Source organism: Amblyomma americanum, chromosome 3, assembly GCF_052857255.1.
Source record: "Amblyomma americanum isolate KBUSLIRL-KWMA chromosome 3, ASM5285725v1, whole genome shotgun sequence".
NCBI classification, from domain to species: Eukaryota; Metazoa; Arthropoda; class Arachnida; order Ixodida; family Ixodidae; genus Amblyomma; species Amblyomma americanum.
The window spans coordinates 146,571,558-146,588,462 of NC_135499.1; the positions used below are offsets into that span (position 1 = coordinate 146,571,558).

At 47.7% G+C, this 16,905-nt stretch overlaps 1 protein-coding gene and 1 non-coding gene across 2 annotated transcripts in view; both read left to right on the forward strand.

The window, feature by feature from the left end:
• The window catches only part of LOC144125112 (dimethylglycine dehydrogenase, mitochondrial-like), a 37,100-nt gene extending 23,963 nt beyond the window's left edge, over window positions 1–13,137 (forward strand). The window contains 6 exon segments of the mRNA XM_077658207.1: window positions 4,305–4,522; window positions 5,729–5,859; window positions 6,786–7,006; window positions 9,292–9,449; window positions 10,012–10,206; window positions 12,926–13,137. Of these exon segments, the coding sequence (XP_077514333.1) occupies window positions 4,305–4,522; window positions 5,729–5,859; window positions 6,786–7,006; window positions 9,292–9,449; window positions 10,012–10,206; window positions 12,926–13,129 (1,127 nt within the window). The 3' untranslated portion in view covers window positions 13,130–13,137.
• On the forward strand, window positions 689–760 carry TRNAA-CGC (transfer RNA alanine (anticodon CGC)). Its single transcript has one exon. It is a non-coding gene; the product is annotated as a tRNA-Ala (tRNA).
• Window positions 13,138–16,905: the final 3,768 nt, after the last annotated feature.

Below are 16,905 nucleotides of genomic sequence, written 5' to 3' on the forward strand. Positions count from 1 at the left end.
GTTTTTGGTTGAAACCACGTTTTATCAAATTCTGGCATCCAATATTAACTGCTTGAAAGTTGGGTTAAACTCGATTTTTATGCGAAAATACACCTTCTAGAAAACGTAGGTTTTAAGTACACAAAGCTCAAGACACTGAACGAAAATTAGGAGATATCTTAATACTTATTTCGGAGTGGTGTTTTCAGTTAACTGATTTTAAGCCTCTTTCACCCCTTGTTATTCGTGACATGACTTAATTTGAGAATTAGTTCGGGACTGTAGTTTGGGAGCGAGAGGGAAAAACACAGTTCCTGGCCAGCCGTCTTACCGGCACCATTGCACCAAGCGCTACCCATGCTAACTCCGTCCGGCTGCAAGCCCCTTGCGCGCTTAAAATGGTAGCCGTGATCTTGAATCAATATCGCACAGTCAAACAAAGGCGGGCAGACCTTGAACAGGCACGGACGGGCTGCGCCAGATATTGTAATGTACGCGACGGAATAACTGCAACAAATTAGAAAAAAAAAATATCGATGCATGTGGTGGTCCATGCTAGCGGGTGCAGCTCTGTGCAGAGATTATTTAGTTACAGCTCTTCCCTGTACCACGGCCGGGCTGGAGATGCGAAGGCGGCGCGCTCCCTCGAGACCGGCCGTGCCTGTACATAAACGCGTGTGGTCAACACTATGTTGGGCAATGAACGGCTGGGGGTGTAGCTCAGTGGTAGAGCGCTCGCTTCGCATGTGAGAGGCCCCGGGTTCGAACCCCGGCACCTCCATTTGTAGTTTAGCCCTTTTTTTTTCTTTATCATTTTAAAATACATTGTGCATATCGCTGAAAAAAAAAATCGGTCCTACTTACAGCGTAGCTGCTTTTCGCGCTATTGATCGAGGGGTCTTCATACAGTCGTGGCCCGTTAATACGACCCCCGTTATTATGGACGACTCCAATTAATGACTGCTTTTCTGGGGACCAAACTCGCTGTCCGGACAATGTACAGGGCTATAATGCACGGAGTCCATTGGGGCCCATGCATTTCTGTCTCGTTAAAATGGACAGCGATGACCACCAAATCTCGACTGCCCCAACCAGATGTTTCCTTTTCTGTATTTTGAAAGCAGAACACCAGCGAAAGGCAATGCGAAAGTCCAAATGCCTCAGTGACGGCCCTTTTTTTGTGTGTGTGCTTTCATGTTTTACAGTGCCAAGGGGCCCGGTTGTCGTTCGTTACGGTTTGCTGTATTTCAATAACTGATGTGAAGAATGTGAAGCCGCTGTCAACACCTGCCAGTTATTACGTACGGATATGTACTAGCGTTCATAGGATGCGAAGAGTCGTAGTGGAAAATATTCCATCTCGCCATCAAATGCCATCACGCATGTAATGCTCCACAAGGGGCTTCAAACTGCGCTGCGCTATTTAAAAGATAATGGTGACCACAATAATACATTTCCAATTACCAATGTTTCATCTTATCTCCAATTCATTGTCTACTACCATGCACGAAAGCGGAACTTAAGTACAAATTGTTTTATTTCTGTTTTTTTTAATCGCTATCATGGACTCTTCGCTTTATGGAGAGTTTTGCTCGGGAACCAAAGTGCTCATATTAACGAGGCACCACTGTTTACGTGTTTTCTGCTGCCAGATTTGCACGCGTGCTTGGCTCACATTGCCTCATATTGGCCCTGCCTGCTCTTTCGCTTTTGTGCAGTTATAGAACAACGAAGTGCAGCCCTCCGAGTTCAGTGCTTCAGGGAGGTACCAGCATGAAAAGGCTTCAGTAAACAGCGGGTGCTGAAAAAAAAAATTGGCGGTGGTTTAGCTCTGGTTAAATCTGGATTGACGCGATAGCTACAGCTGGCCGAGTGGAACTTGCTCAGTTGAATTGCAAAGTCAGTCTTTCGCCGTTCCGTTTCGCTGGGCGTTCCTTCTTCATATTCGTCCCACTTGACACGGCGCATGCGCACAGCTGTGGCAGCTCGGTTTCGCCGGCGCGCCGTGCCGCCGGCAGAAGCAACTGCTCCGCACCACGCGGCTGATCACGTGACCAACTACGTGACGAACCACGCTGAAGGCTCGAAATGCTACCGTAATGTAGCTCTCGCTACAAAAGGAAGTAGATGTCTGACATGATAAAGTTTTAAGTCCATCTACCATCTTCATATTGTTTATCCAAATAATGACCAAGAAACAGGGCATTTTATGTCCCGAACAAAAACTATGTATAGCGCTAATAGTAAGGTATCTTTCTGACGAAAAAAAATAATTACCAGAAAAAACTCTGAATCCTGCAACTCTTTCCTGGATAACCCGATCTGTTCCCGAATGTCAGTTTCAAAAGTCATCGCCCTATTTCTACTCCCTGAGTTCCGGAAAAAAATTAAATATGAAAACGAGGAGTCCAAGGCTTAATTTGCTGGGCACTTATTTGGGAATATGCTGTATGCTTGGGGATCGTTCATGACACAGCCTTTTGACATCGGACATGAGAAAGAGAGAGAGCGGGAGCGTCCTTACTGAAATGTTAAGTCCGGCACTATGAAGCCAAGGCAGCTAGATGGACTTCCAGATATAAGTCAAGGCTGCTTGTTGTAACGCGTAAAGTCGCTTCCCGTTCTGTAGACTGAAAAGAAGATATGTCAGAACCGCAATGAATCAGAAATGTTTTATTGTTATTGCATGGTTTCAGATTGAATTTTTTATGAATGGGAGACCTTTTCTTTTAATTGCTCAAATGTGCCCTTCGGCATAAGACAGTTAAATGTACAAATGGAGAGGAAGCAGCTATAGCAATAGCCATTGCCCAAACCAATGCGGCTTATATACTTAGCGATTCCAAAACAGCCGTTCTTAACTTCGCCCGCGGACGCGTCCATCCCCCCGCGTGGCAGATATTGAGAATGTGCACCCTAAATCCCGATAGGCGTATTGAGCTCGTGTGGGTGCCGGCTCACTCTGGCAATCCCGGAAATGAGGCCGCCGATAACATAACCCGTGACTTATTTGCCGGGCAAATGGCGACCCCAGCCGGGATTTCTCGAGGGAGCGGGCACACACGTTTTCAGAATTAACTCAACAAGCACGCCTTGCCCGTCGACTCTATCCCCTCCCCACCCCCGCCTATCCCACTCCCAACAAATCCTCTGGAGGCGACTCCATACCCGAACTCTTCCTACCCCTCAGCGTCTCTCCTACGTCCGCCATGTTTCCCCAGAGTGCACTCTCTGCGGAGCTCCGCACGCCACCCTGGACCACATCCTCTTCGGCTGCCCTGCCGATCCTCCCCCGCAGGGACAGCCCGCCATCGATACATGGGAGGAATGGGAGGCCCTCCTTGCGTCGCAGGACCGGACACGCAACTTCGCTGTGTGAACCGGGGTGCCAGTGCCATGGCCCTACGTGGCCTGGACACATGCGCGTAATGTGAGGGCTGTGCGGTGGCCCTGAGACCTTGCACGGTCCAAACTCGCTTGCTTAATAAAGTTTTCCATCCATCCATCCATGCAGACCTGCGTCGGCTATTAATGCCAACAAGGCCCGGCGTTGGGGCCCGTGTGTCCAGATTCTTGTGTCTGGTGGTCAGCTAGGGTGGCAATCCTGGCTGCCGAGGTGTAGCTTGAGTGCCGCCCAAAGCCCGGGGCAAGTTATCATGAAGTGAGCTACCGTCACCTCTGTATCGAGGGCGGGGCAGAAGAGGCCGGTCGGAAGAGGAGTCTGCGATGTCCAGGAGGCCCTGGCCGCAGGATTCAGCGCAGCCCCCACCTACTTTTTCGGGCATTACGACGTCTCCTGCGGATAGCAGCAGCACATACAGCGGGTAGTTCACCTTCGGGGGATGGGATGCATTGTCAGCTTTCCTGAGATGGTGCGCATGGTGCGTCGAGCCCACACAACTCGGACAGGGAATGAATATGGTTACACAATGAGGCACACATCACCAACGATGTCCAAGGGACTGGCTAGGCACCGTAGAATCCGAAGTGCTTGCGTGGAATCTGTATATTCATATCCTGGCCGGGTCGCTTCTTGCCACTTGTTTGGCTGCCTTAGCGTTTGGAGCACCGGAGCTCGACAGGTTTCCGCAGGGCTTTCCACCGTTGACCCTGTCGGGTGAGCTAACTATAAAGAGACCCCGAGTGTGGCTTTCAAGCAGATTGCCTTCCGACCACCAAGCATAACTCTCGATGGGACGTTCCCTTTAGCCACACAAACAGGCCAGCAAGCTGTGCAAAACAACGCGTTGTTAACTGATACCGATCTGTTTGCTGACACCAAACCAGTTCACTAATTAGGCTTGCTGTGATCCGTCCCCCTATAGGATGGGAGCAACCGGCCTGGTTCTCCCAGCCTGGCGACGAGGGGGGCTACCATCCCAGCTTCCGGCGCTGCAACTGGTTCGAGCCCATGAAGCGCGAGTGCCGCAGCGTCCTCGAGAGCGTCGGCGTCATCGACCTGACTCCGTTCGCCAAGTTCGAAGTGACCGGCGAAGGGGCGAGCCGCTTCCTCGACAGGCTTCTGGCCAACAAGTTGCCTGCCGTAAGTGGACGGAGGCCGCATAGTGTGGAGCTGTGGCGATCAGGTTATCCACCCATGCGTGAGCGAAAAATCCCCACAGAACCAACCTAGGTCACGTGACCTTGTGACGTCATCACAAACTGCCCACTGGATGCTAAGCAAACCGACCACTGTGGCAGGTTCCGCATATACGGGCATTAATTAAACCGCTACCGCGTCATACACTTTTTTGGAGCTTTAGGGTATGACGCAATCTATTGGATTGCAGTTAGGTCTTTAGTTTCTGCATCTATTTTTAGTGAAGAAAAAAAGAGCAATTGTAATCGAAAGAGTATTCGCAAGCAGAACAGTGGGGAGTGAAAGGAGTATCGATCAGTGCACACTATAGTGAACAATACAAAAATAATTATTTTTTTCAGACATATCTACTTTCACTGTGGCACTGTGAGGCCAGGTATTTATTTTTAGGGCCAACCTCTCTGCTTTTCCCGTCAATAACCCCCTCTCTCTCTCTCGCTCTGTGAGACACTGCCATATGTCATAGCTAAAAAACTCTTGCTTTCACCTGCTGCCAAAAGACAACGTTGCCCAGGTAAGCACGAAACATAAAGTGAATGAGAGTGCAAGTTTACATCCCGCTTAAACGCACATTATTGATGTAAAGCGTGCAAAGAGACAAGACGAGACAACTGAGGCATAAGCACACGGTGCGTGAAGTCTGTTGTCTTCCTCTTCCTCTCTGCGAGACTTACGTTCGCTTTTCTTCATTAACTTTTTTCTCTCCTTTTTTCCCAAAAAAAGCGTCCGGCTGATCAGCCTTTCTATGATTCCCAACCCTGGCGGATCCTCCTGTGTGGGTAACGGGCCATGTGTTGTTTGTACTCTTCGACATTGTTATTGCTCTACTAAAGGTTTACGCAGACAAGAACGACACATACAGACAGGGCGCAGGGTATGTGTCGTTCTTGTCTTTGTAAACCTTGAGTAGCGCAATAACAATGTCGAAGATTACAAACCAACTAGGCCCAATTGAAGATCTTCTTAGGTTGTTTGCACAACAGCAACCATGACCATGAGTTACGAACTGGCCCATACCTCTGCCACCCAGAATATTTGTTTCATTTTCCAACGGCCGTGACCAAAGGGTGTCGAAGAATATTTCATACGGGACGAGTGAGCTAATGTGCGTGCAAGAAAATGGCGCAGCATCCTGCGACTGCGTTGCAGGTGAACTCCATCAACATCGCGCACATGCTGACGCCCAGAGGTCGAGTCTACGCCGAGGTGACGGTGACCAGGCTGGAGGAGAACCGCTACTTCGTCATCACGGGCTCAGGCTCGGAGCTGCACGATCTCAGGCAAGGCTGCTTTGAGAGATGCGTGGCCTTTAGAAGCCCTGCTCTCAGCCCATGATCATTGGCGTGGCATAACTGCTGGGCGTCGGCAGCGTACTGCAAGCTAGAGATAAACCGAAATATCTAGCAGTCACGACAGCTCAAGTAACAGTGAGAAATTTTACTTTTCATAATTAACGCTAAAAAAACCGCAAGAGCTGTAGTGTCCGCGTCAATCGATAAGCGCTTAAAAAATATATTTGATAGTAAGAGAGTTTTAGAATTGTACTTAGCCTCATCGCACCTGGGAATGCACCATCCGTACACTCTAAGCACGAATACGCCTGTATGGGTGTAAAAAGGGGAGTAAGCTGTCCCCTAACGCACTCCCTTTTATAAAAGCGAGTGCACTAGAAGAAGACAGCTTACTCTCTTTTTGCTTCTTTCTGCTTAGTGTGTAGCAGCATCAACTCAAATTAATCTTCTCTTCCCTGCGCGTTTGGGGTTCCACCTCTTGCCTTTATTAGAGAGTTTTAGAATATCGTTACCGCTTACCGCTACCATCAGCCGCTAGCTATGCACGGCTGTTTCGCAAATAAAACGTCTTAACTTACCGCTGCCGCTTTATTACTGCCGTTGGAGAGCCCGTAAGGAACTGGCTGCGTATGGGCAGCTAGCAGCCGACCGCAGTGGTAACGGTAGCGGTTTAGTATATGGTAAAGCTATGCCAAAACTTCCTGTTGTTCGGCCCTTGTATATGGGCCTACAGGCGAAAAGCGAGGTCGCTCACGGCGTGTTGCGATACTAACTGAATGGTACAAAACATACTAACGGACCAATTGTAGTAGTATTTTAACAAAGAAGCGTACACCGTCGTATCTGTAGGCCTCTGTACAAGTTCGGTGTCAACTTCTACGCCTGCTTTGACGTCTTCTCTGCTTCCTCTGTAGGTGGATGGATGAGCACGTCAAGCTGTGGCAGCTTGAGAACGTCAAAATTGATAACGTCACGGACAGAGTTGCCGCTCTGGGCATCGCCGGTCCTCACGCGGCTAATGTCCTGGCGTCACTGACTGATGTATCTCTGGAGGACGATAAATTCCCATTCCTGCATGCCAGGGAGATCACTTTGTCTGGCATTCCCGTAACCGCTATGCGGATATCTTACACAGGTAAGTTTACATTCAAACTCTGTTTAGGTGATCTTCATTGGACCGCAATATTTTGTTTATTCTTTCAGTTGTCAAATTCTTTGACACAAGAAACGCTATCAGAAGCACTGTACTATGTATAATGCTTTGATAAACACAAAACCTTGAACGCTACATAAAACAAAACGTTTTATCGTCCCTTTCCTCACAACAAGGTTCAGATTTCCATCGAGATTGCGACAAATTGGCCTCATGCTAAATTCCACAAGCAAGCGTTGACACAAATCTCATATGATTCAAATAAGATGGCCAACCATCCGCTCCGAGCAATCACGATGTGAATGCACGCGATTTTTTGCTCAGTTCTTTCAAAATGCGTTTCATTCTTCTCGTTCACATCATGACGCGGGTTCTGCCACCTTCACTACTCTTCTGGCGAGAGCTCCACTATATTGTATCGGTTAACTTTAACAGTGCTATGTGGAATATCATCTTTTAGGAATTTCGAAGAAGGTCCATAACTGCGTTTTACTTTTCCTATTGAAAAAAAAAAGAACAAAAACTTTGGCTGCAGAGCCAGCAGCACGATAACATTTGTCGAAGCAACACATAAGACTGCTTCGAAGAAATAAATTACTTCGGATGCACGACTGTACTCTAAACATGGGCCGGTCCCTTAAAATTAGTTTCACATCAGTGTAAGTAGCGTGCAGTGATGCACTCTTTACAGGCGACGGTGTTTTGGGTTAAACTCGTTTACTGCATGACGTGAAAGTCTACCTCAGGCGGCACCACATCAAAGAAGCGTTCATCATTTCAAACCCAAAGCTTTCTCCGAAACGCATATTTTAAGCCTGGACTCCATGTACGCGAAAACTCACGCGAACGCGACGGCGGCAAGCGACGAGCGACGCCGTCGCGCGAAGCAAAATGCATGTGTCGCTTGCCGTGTCGCTCGGATCTGCACCCACAGAAAATTTCGCTCGTCGCCCGGAAGTCCCCCACGCGACTGGCCAATCAGAGCCCCCCAAAGCCGTTTCCGGTTTGTCCACGGTTTCTCACGGGTACATCTCACGAAACCCGCCCGTCGTCTTGGTCATCGCCACCGTCGAGAAAATATTTGGTTTTGTAGCTGAGAGGCAGACCCGCACGATTTAAATAATTAAAACAATCTACTTGTGTGAAGAGGGCTAACTGCATTTGGAGCGGGCTACGCGAGCGGGCGTACTGCAGGGAGAGATGCGTGTCGAGCCGCGGGTACCGGCGCTCGATCCACCGTGCCGCTGCGCTCCAACTGTGCAGAAACACTCGCGGCGCGCATTCTCACTGGTAAATTATAGTTTGCTCACTTACAATCAAATTGCGGTGGCAGTTAACGGGAGTGTTTTTACTAAGCCGGAGTGCACAGGCACCGAACGAAAGCACACCTCCCCCGTGAACCCGTGATGTGACTTCGTCTCCGCAAGCACGCCGTTGGCTATCTCCACTGCCGCTACATCGCTGCCGTAGAGGAAATATTCCTTTGGCCCTGACTATGAGGCGCACTCACAAAATTTTAAGAGAGAGAACAGGTTACGGGCGCTTTTCTAAGCTTGAGTGCGCAAAGTCCGCTGCGCACGTCGCGGGTTCGCGTCGCCTGCCGCCTTCGCTTGCATGGAGGTTGCCCACAAGCGACGGAGCGAGCGTCGCCGTGCCGCCTTGTCGCGTCGCTCGCTCTTTCGCGCACATGGAGTCCAGGCTTTTTGCTTCGCGCGACGGCGTCGCTCGTCGCCGTCGCCTTCGCGTGAGTTTTCGCGTACATGGAGTCCAGGCTTTAAGACCGTTAACAAAGGCGCTGACGTGGTGAGTTTCGCGACGAGCTTGGCGATTCAATGTGCGTAGGAAGACGCCGCGTCCAACAGCACAGGACGTCTGTTACAATGGCTTTTTATAGAGGCGCACCACATAACGGCGCTGATCTGAATGTATCCCCGTCGTCATTACGCCTCTGTAAGGCGGAGTATTGTAGAGTACGAGTTTGTTTGCAAGCGAAGAGATTCAGATTCGAAAGTGTGCAAACGCGAGACTCGCGTAAACGACTGGCACGCTCAGCAAAAACAGCGACAGGCCAATCCTGTGGGGGGTTGTTCTGAATTTTATCGGCAATTTTCAGTTTGTTTGTTTTTTTGCTTTCAAGTTAGCGGTATAAATAAAGATTCGAGCACGACGATCAGTGTTCTCATTTCATGTCAGTATGTAAAACGTGAAGCTGGCCGCTTAAAGAGCGAGCGGGCTTTACTGAAACAGTGTCGTTTATCGCCTGCCAGGTGAACTCGGATGGGAACTTTACCACGACAAAGAGCACACTTCCGCTTTATATAATGAGCTGCTACAATCTGGAGAGCCGTACGACATCAAGGACTTTGGAACTTACGCCCTGAACAGCCTGCGGATCGAGAAGGGCTTTAGACTGTGGGGTGCCGACGTAAGTAAATTCGCATTCAGTTCGTTTCTTATGAGCGGAATCTTGCCTGTGTCCCCAGATAGTGTCCTAAATCATCTAAAATAATTTGAATTGAGCACTTACTATCAAAAGGTCTGAGAATAGGCTGCGGACAAAAACTAAATAGCCGAGATATTAGCTTGAAAGGGTATGTAACCTTGTGCAGAAAAAAAAATGAATAAGAACAATGTTGCAGAGAAAACTTGCAGAAATTCCTACAATTAGCTAAATATAAAAAGTAGTGCCCTATGGCACTTCTAAAAAATTTACGACCCCATAAAACAATCGCTAAATTGGATATTTTGAGCGGACATCAGTGCAAAAACACAGCGGCTATTTTCAACAAGAGCGCATGACTGTGATGAATCCAAATATTCTTGGACAGTAGGGTTCTTATGTTCTTAACTCATAACTCCTGTTCTAAAACTCCAACAGAAGCTGTCAGTCGTCATACTGCAAACATTAATGTGTTAATACTTATGCTAGGTCTGCTTTTTTAATTACCGCTTTAACACGTATTGCCTAAACGTGCGTTTATTCGCAGATGACTGTTGACAGCAACCCGTTCGAAGCTGGCCTTGGCCCTTTCGTACGGATGAAAAAAGCTACAGAATTTGTGGGAAAGGCAGCTCTCCAGCAAATTTTGAGAGAGGGTCTCAAACGGAAACTAGTGCACCTAGCTGTCGAAGCCCCGGATGTTGATCCAGAAGGCAACGAGACCGTCTGGTGCTCCAACAAGGTAATTGCGCGAAACAAGTTTCTGAGACCGTGTGGAAAAAAAAAATCCTTGCTGAAACAGCTTTGGCACTCGTCTTCAAAATCTAGCCATTCTTCGGCGCTGTTCTTTGTAAACCAGCTGATGTAATCGCCGCTTATGAGCCTTGACACCAATTACCCCATGCTCGATACTTTTTCCCAGCTGTTGCTGTTAGTGGTTTACTTTGCTGTCACTGGCAGCGGAATAATTTTTAGAACCTACAATATTTAGCAGAAACTTCCGCATCCATCGGCACAATCCCGACGGGGGACTTAGCACTTATCGCTTCTCACGACGCGATATGCTTTCCCCGTCCCCTTCGTGTGCTTGAGCTTGACCTTCGGAATAGGGTATTTTGCTTGAAGACGGGCTTGCACGAGCACCACTTTCAAAAGGCAGATAAACGCACCCGGAAGTGTGTACTGATTCGCGCGAACACTGGCGCATACGCTATCGTTCTTTCAAAGGACTTCTCTTGAGCTGGCTAAACAGGATCTTGCCTGCGCGATAGGCTGCTCCTGGTACAATCAAGTGCGCACTTCACACTTCTGGGAATCTATCTGTCCATCGCAAAAGGCGCTCATTCAAGACCATCTTCAAGCGAGCTACCTTGACTGCTGGGTCCTAGGACGACCGCGCGAGTGAGATACACCAGGTGTTTCAGAGAATTCCGTCACCAATTTTTAACTATAGGCTTTTTGAGGTAAAAATATAACTGTTGCGGTGTAGTAATACGAGTGCTGGCGGACCTCTGAAAAAAGGTTAATCATGTTCACTAGTATCCTGTTCAACTAACTTCTAATAATTGTATAGTGTAGATAGGGTCCCGGCTGTAACTAAATATGTTTAGCTAGCCATTGCCAATAGCCATTTTTGTTCTTAGATTTTCCAAAACGCGGTTACCCTCGGTGCTATGGGCCAGCCAATTGTCAATTTCACGCGCGATTCTAAAATCGCGCGCCGGTGGTGCATGTAAGGCGACACCCATCTTTGCAAGTCACTCCAAGGTGCGCGCGCCACTGGAGCTCCCTGTCGCGCATCGGCTGGAGCAGCAAACAACGGGAAGAACCACAGCGCGGGCGGGACAGAGAAGGTCACGTGACACTCGCGCCATGGAGTAGTCCCAACATTAGTTGGGCCTTAGGCTGAAGATGATCTCTTTTGCGAAATTCGGAAAACTGAAATGGCTGTTGCTATTGGCCTGCTATATGCACGTACATATAGACCCTTTCATAAACAGGTCCACGGGCGCCGCCATATTGGGCACTGGAATGTTCTCGTAGTACAGGAAATTGTTGAGGATTTCGCTCCTCCACGTTCTCCCCACAGCCCAGAAAACCGGTTTCCCAGAGGGTCGTGAAAGGGTCTTAGGAAGAAAAGGTCTCTAGGGTTAGGCTGGCAGTACACTTGACAGAAAACAGACGTGGTGAAGAAACACTTGTACTTTTCTTGACGTTTCGGCCGGTGACCGGCCTTCGTCTTAAGAAGCTGAGCTGTGGGCAGTCCCTTAAGTTTATATGATGACGTTATCATTATCTGCACCAATGACTGTTAATATAATAAAGCTAAAAATGAGGCAAAGTCATGCACTCGCAAAAGCCCTAAGTTATGCAATCTGGGGTCATATAAAATACATAGGGAACATAGACACGTGTCGAACTTACATACTGCAGAATAATGCGAAGCGCACACGTGCGAAAAGGGTGCGGTGAAAAAAAGAAAATAAAAATGAAAAAAGGGGGGAGGCACGATTAAAAGCTACATTCTGGATGATATCACACTAAAAGGTATTGATTCAGAGTGGCATGCAATCACAGCACAGACATGTTTAGTCACGTACAACGCATTTTATAAAAAAGAATAAAAATACTAGTCACGTCCCCGCTGTTGTAAAGTTGGCCAGAAAAAAAGGGAGTGATTAAGACAGGCAAGTCAGCTTACCCACACTTTGGTTTATACCTGGCGAGGCGGCTTTAAACTTGTGAATTAGAAATGATTATCTGACTCTCGGTAGTAGGCCGATCGAAAACCAGATTCCAATATGATTGCCTTTAATTGATCAAATGAGTGCCACATTTACATGATTAGATAAGGGCAGGCTGGGTAGACTTGCACTGTGAGCCTTATGGTTGTTAAAGTGCAATCTGAAAGACGTCGCCATTTAATTTATATATTGCAGCTGACAGACGGAGCATTCTAGTAGATAAATTAAATGTTTTACTGTCGCAGGTGAAGTTACCTTTAATTCTTACTCTGTAGCTGGAAGCAGTGCTAACAGCTACCTGTCACGCCGTCATCTGTTGGCAAATTTTATAGCGAGATTTGTTGCATGGTGCACAACCGGAGAACCCTGGACGGGTGAGTTTGGAAGAGGTTAAAAGATCTCGCAAGCTTTTAGCACGTCAGGATACCCTTTAGTCGGTCACTCTGCATCATGATATTATGATGTCTTCTTGGAATGCCTGTGCGAAACAAAAGAACCTATCCTGAAAAACCAAACTAATTTAGTCTTAACCTACTCGGCCTCTGCTCCCAACGTAACAGACATTCCTATTCCTCGAGAAACACTGTTAAAGTGTTAGATTCGCTTCGTGCACAGTAAGTCTCAATATTTGAGAGATGTAGGGGTCATCTTATACCTGACTGTCTTTTTGTGCCCGCAATGAGCATTGACAGAACCAATCTGCCTCGTCCTACGCAGGTCGTTGGGTACACAACTTCCGGATCTTACGGAGCCCAGGCTCAACAGAGTTTGGCTATGGCCTATCTGCCATTCTACCTTGCGATACCAGGCAGCGAAGTACAAGTGGAACTGCTGGGAAAGCTCTGCGCGGCTACTGTTCTGCCAGCGGCGCCTGTTCCTGTACAAGTCAAAAACAGGAAACCGCCACGGGCCATTAGCTGATTTTTTTTTTTTAAAGAACGTCCTGGTGGTGCGAACATCATCAAGTAACAAACAATCACTCTTTAAACGTGTAAACAGCGCATTTTCATCGGGGAAGGGTATGCTGAGTGCCCATGGAAGGAGACGTTAGTGCGATATCACAAGTGACCATCTGTACGCCTCTATCGGAGCTGTAAAATAAAGAAAACATTTCAACGCAAATTGAACGTTTCGTGATTTGATGCACAGTGCTGCATACGCATGCATGCAGTATATCCGCATCATTGCAGCATGCATGCGCTAGGAGACGCCGTTAGCTCTGTCTACACGTGGCACTTGTATCCAAAGAGTCTGCGCCGTGTTACAGGACACAGAACATCGTTTCCACGGTGCGTGTGCGAGATCGAGTAAACTATTGCTCTGATGAAAAGCGTTGGTGCTGTAGTCGTCAGGGAGGTGCTTAGTCCAGTACCCCCGTGGCCCGAGAAGTTACCAGAAGTTACCAGCTTCGATTCCAATGCACCGAGCGCGGGTGAACGTTCTTTCAATATAGGAACAGCCACCGCAGTGACCTCAAAAGCTCTTGTATTTAAGAGGGAAAAGTAAATATAATTTTCTAACGGCTTCAAAATGTGTTTCGTTATTTAAGCGCAGCCTTATAATATCGATGCTTTACGACCTTACCGCAAAACACAACCCTATAACGCGCCCCGATTTTCGTGATCACAAAAATGGAAAAAGTATGGTTTGTGCGTAAGCCGAAAGCGATATTTATATCTGCCTCAGCGTGTCTACGCATCGCTCTCTTGGCTGTTCTTTTTTTTTTTTTTTGCTGTCATCGCGGCGAGTGCACTTCAAAGCATCAGCCGCTTAACAACACATTGCAAGGTACCGCTCATCTGGGAAAGCGACCGCCACAAAAAGCGAGCCGAGTTAATAAAGTGCAGTTTGAATTTTCGTTAGCGGAATCAATTTGAAAACGAACTTAAGATATTTCAGAGCGCTAGCACTTTTAGTGGCCATTCCCCGCATTTAGCCGCGATGTCTGTTTGTATGTTTTTCTGTCTGTTTGTCTGAAACCGGTTTTATGGCAGGCTGCTCACCTGCCCGCCGAGTGGTTCCTGTCATAAAACAGTAACCTAGCCCAAGTAACCCAAGTCCCACCGGATGGCACCACCTGCCATAAAAAGGCTGTGGCGCATCGCTTGACCGCTGCACCACTGCGCCATGAGTGGCAGGAAGACTCCCAGCGACCTATGAATGTAGAGAATGACTAATTTCACAAATATGAACATTAACCCATTATCGCTATCCAAACAACTGCACTTCCTGAACACTGGATATCAACACTGGAACCGAAGTGAAAACCGAACTGCTAGCGTGCCAAATTCTCTTTGGGGCTAACTACGCAAATAAACCTTTTTTTTTTTTGTACACGTGGAGCTTCAAGCATGCATACTGGTGAAAGCTGTTGGCAGCACGGGGTGCGTCCGACCCACAGCTCGGTCTCGCATTTTCGATTGTTCACTTCTGCAAGATAACAGGTCGACTTACACACGGCAGTAAACTTAGTTTAGCGTAAGGTAGTTTGGCCAAGATGCCAATCGTGCCAACTGAGATCGTAGAAAGGCGTAATGGGCATATTACGATGGTATTGACGCTGGGCTTCTTGGTAGATTGATTAAGGTTTTGCATGCGATTGTAGCGGGCATGATGTTGCCAGGCTCCACTTTTGTGGAAAAAAAAGTGCGCGTAAGAATTCGGTACATACGGCACTACGCTGCTTGTTTCTTTGCGGCCCTCCAGCGGTGCCGCTCCTGTGTGTAATCCTGAGCAGAGGTGTCGCGATGTGGAAGTGATTCGAGCCAAGCCCTGCGAGAAAGGCTTTGGCTAGACTCGCTTTTCCCTCAACCGTGTTTTTATTTTTTAATTTAAGAAGGCAGATTTGTGACGAAAATGTTGATTTTCGTGAAACGGAAGCATCACTGATGGTGTTCGCCAAGTTCAGAATACTTCAAACATGACCCGCTGGCGAAAGGGGAATATATTGCGTATGGTTCACAGCGTCGAAAGGGCCAATACATGACACGTTTAAAACAAAAGTAGTTTTTTCCTGAACCATTTTAACGACTTGACTTCTGAAACGCAATATCGTCTGTTAGGAATTTTGCTTGTCTCCACGTTACACGAATGACCAAAGTAGGTTGCGTGACAAAAAATTAAAACAGGACGGCGGGAGGTCCCAAAAGTGTTGCAGGTGAGTTTATGCACAGGGGCACGCCTGCACACGCCTGCTCACCTGCACACTCACCCTGCATGCTGCTACTCCCAACCACTGAAGATTCGCAGATATTCAAGCATACCTGACAGTCCTGTAGGTAATGCAAAGCGGCATCCTTTCTTTTAACGCAATAGCGTTAAGGGTCCCGTTGTGCAGAAAATCCGGCGTCGTCTGCGTTGTGAGCGATAAATAGGGTGGCGCAGGGTGGTCCAGTCGGCCACCCCCGTAGAAGCAACCTATATATAGTGGACTAGAATGTTCTACAATATTATAGTACACTGTAACTTTGGTGGCCTACCTAGGTCATGTGACCTTGTGGCGTCATCACAATCTGCCCACCTGATTGTGAGCACTCTAACCAGCCTGGCAGGAGGCAGTAAAATTAATGGTTGATCGCGAGATGTTGCTCATGAAGAGCAACTTAGGTCGCACAAGACCCACAGATGGCAGCAGCTGCCGTTGCAGGGCAGTGGCGCATTCCTTAATCGCTGCATCATTTCGGAAGGAGTGGTATGAGGACTTCCAGGGACATATTAATGTAATGTTGAGAATTACCGATTCCGCATATATGGGCATTCGCTATCGCGTTATGTACTTAAGGCGCAGCTTAAGCGTCCCCTCAAATTTTGTATGGCCGACCTATCTTCCAGCGTGTTTTGTTCGCTGAACTTTGATCAACTCTGACGTCACCGGCAGGCAGCAAAGAGGTAACAGGCTTGGGTGTGGAAACTGAAAGGGATGCTCCTCTATATAACAAATGTATAATTACTGTGTGTGTGTGTGTGGGGGGGGGGGGGGGGGTTAAATTTATATTAGACTTTGGTACATCGCATCTGCCAACGTGCAGCCGCCACACTGTCCCCGATCATGGTTTTCAGTATCGGCATACATAAAAACGGGCGCACGCACTATCGGAAAATTCTCGGTAAAAATCGTTTACAGCGGTTCTAGCAAAATCATTTGAGGAATCGAGCACCTCAGACAGCAAGTTCTTCGTTGCGCCGATAAGCATTCCTTTACAAAAATGCTCGTTGAGGTAGTGTTGACGTTCTTCTGAGCGGGCTCAACATGTTATCTTGAATTCATGTTGAGACCGGGAAGGACTTGGGTTGGTCGATTGTTGAGGCAGCGTAGAATGTCAACTAAAAAGTGGCCACCGTGCTAGAGTTGAGCATTCTCAACACAATTTTTGCACTGCTTTCATGTTGAATTGATGTCGAAATTACGGGAGTGGCTCAACAAATCATCCTGAATCTCGGCTGTGGTAAAAAAAGGTCCTAGGAATAGATTCGTATTGCACCAGATGACCAACTACCGATGCAATTTTCGGCGGTATATTCATATTTATTGCTGCAGTTTCATGTTCACGTGATGCTGACAGCCCCAGTCATGGGGTAGTGCTCCCCACATACGCACAAACACACACATGTGTGTTTAAATACATATGCTCATACAACCATCAGATAAAGAGCATGGAGCAGTATTGCACACGAGGCTATAATAGGAACTGACTAAG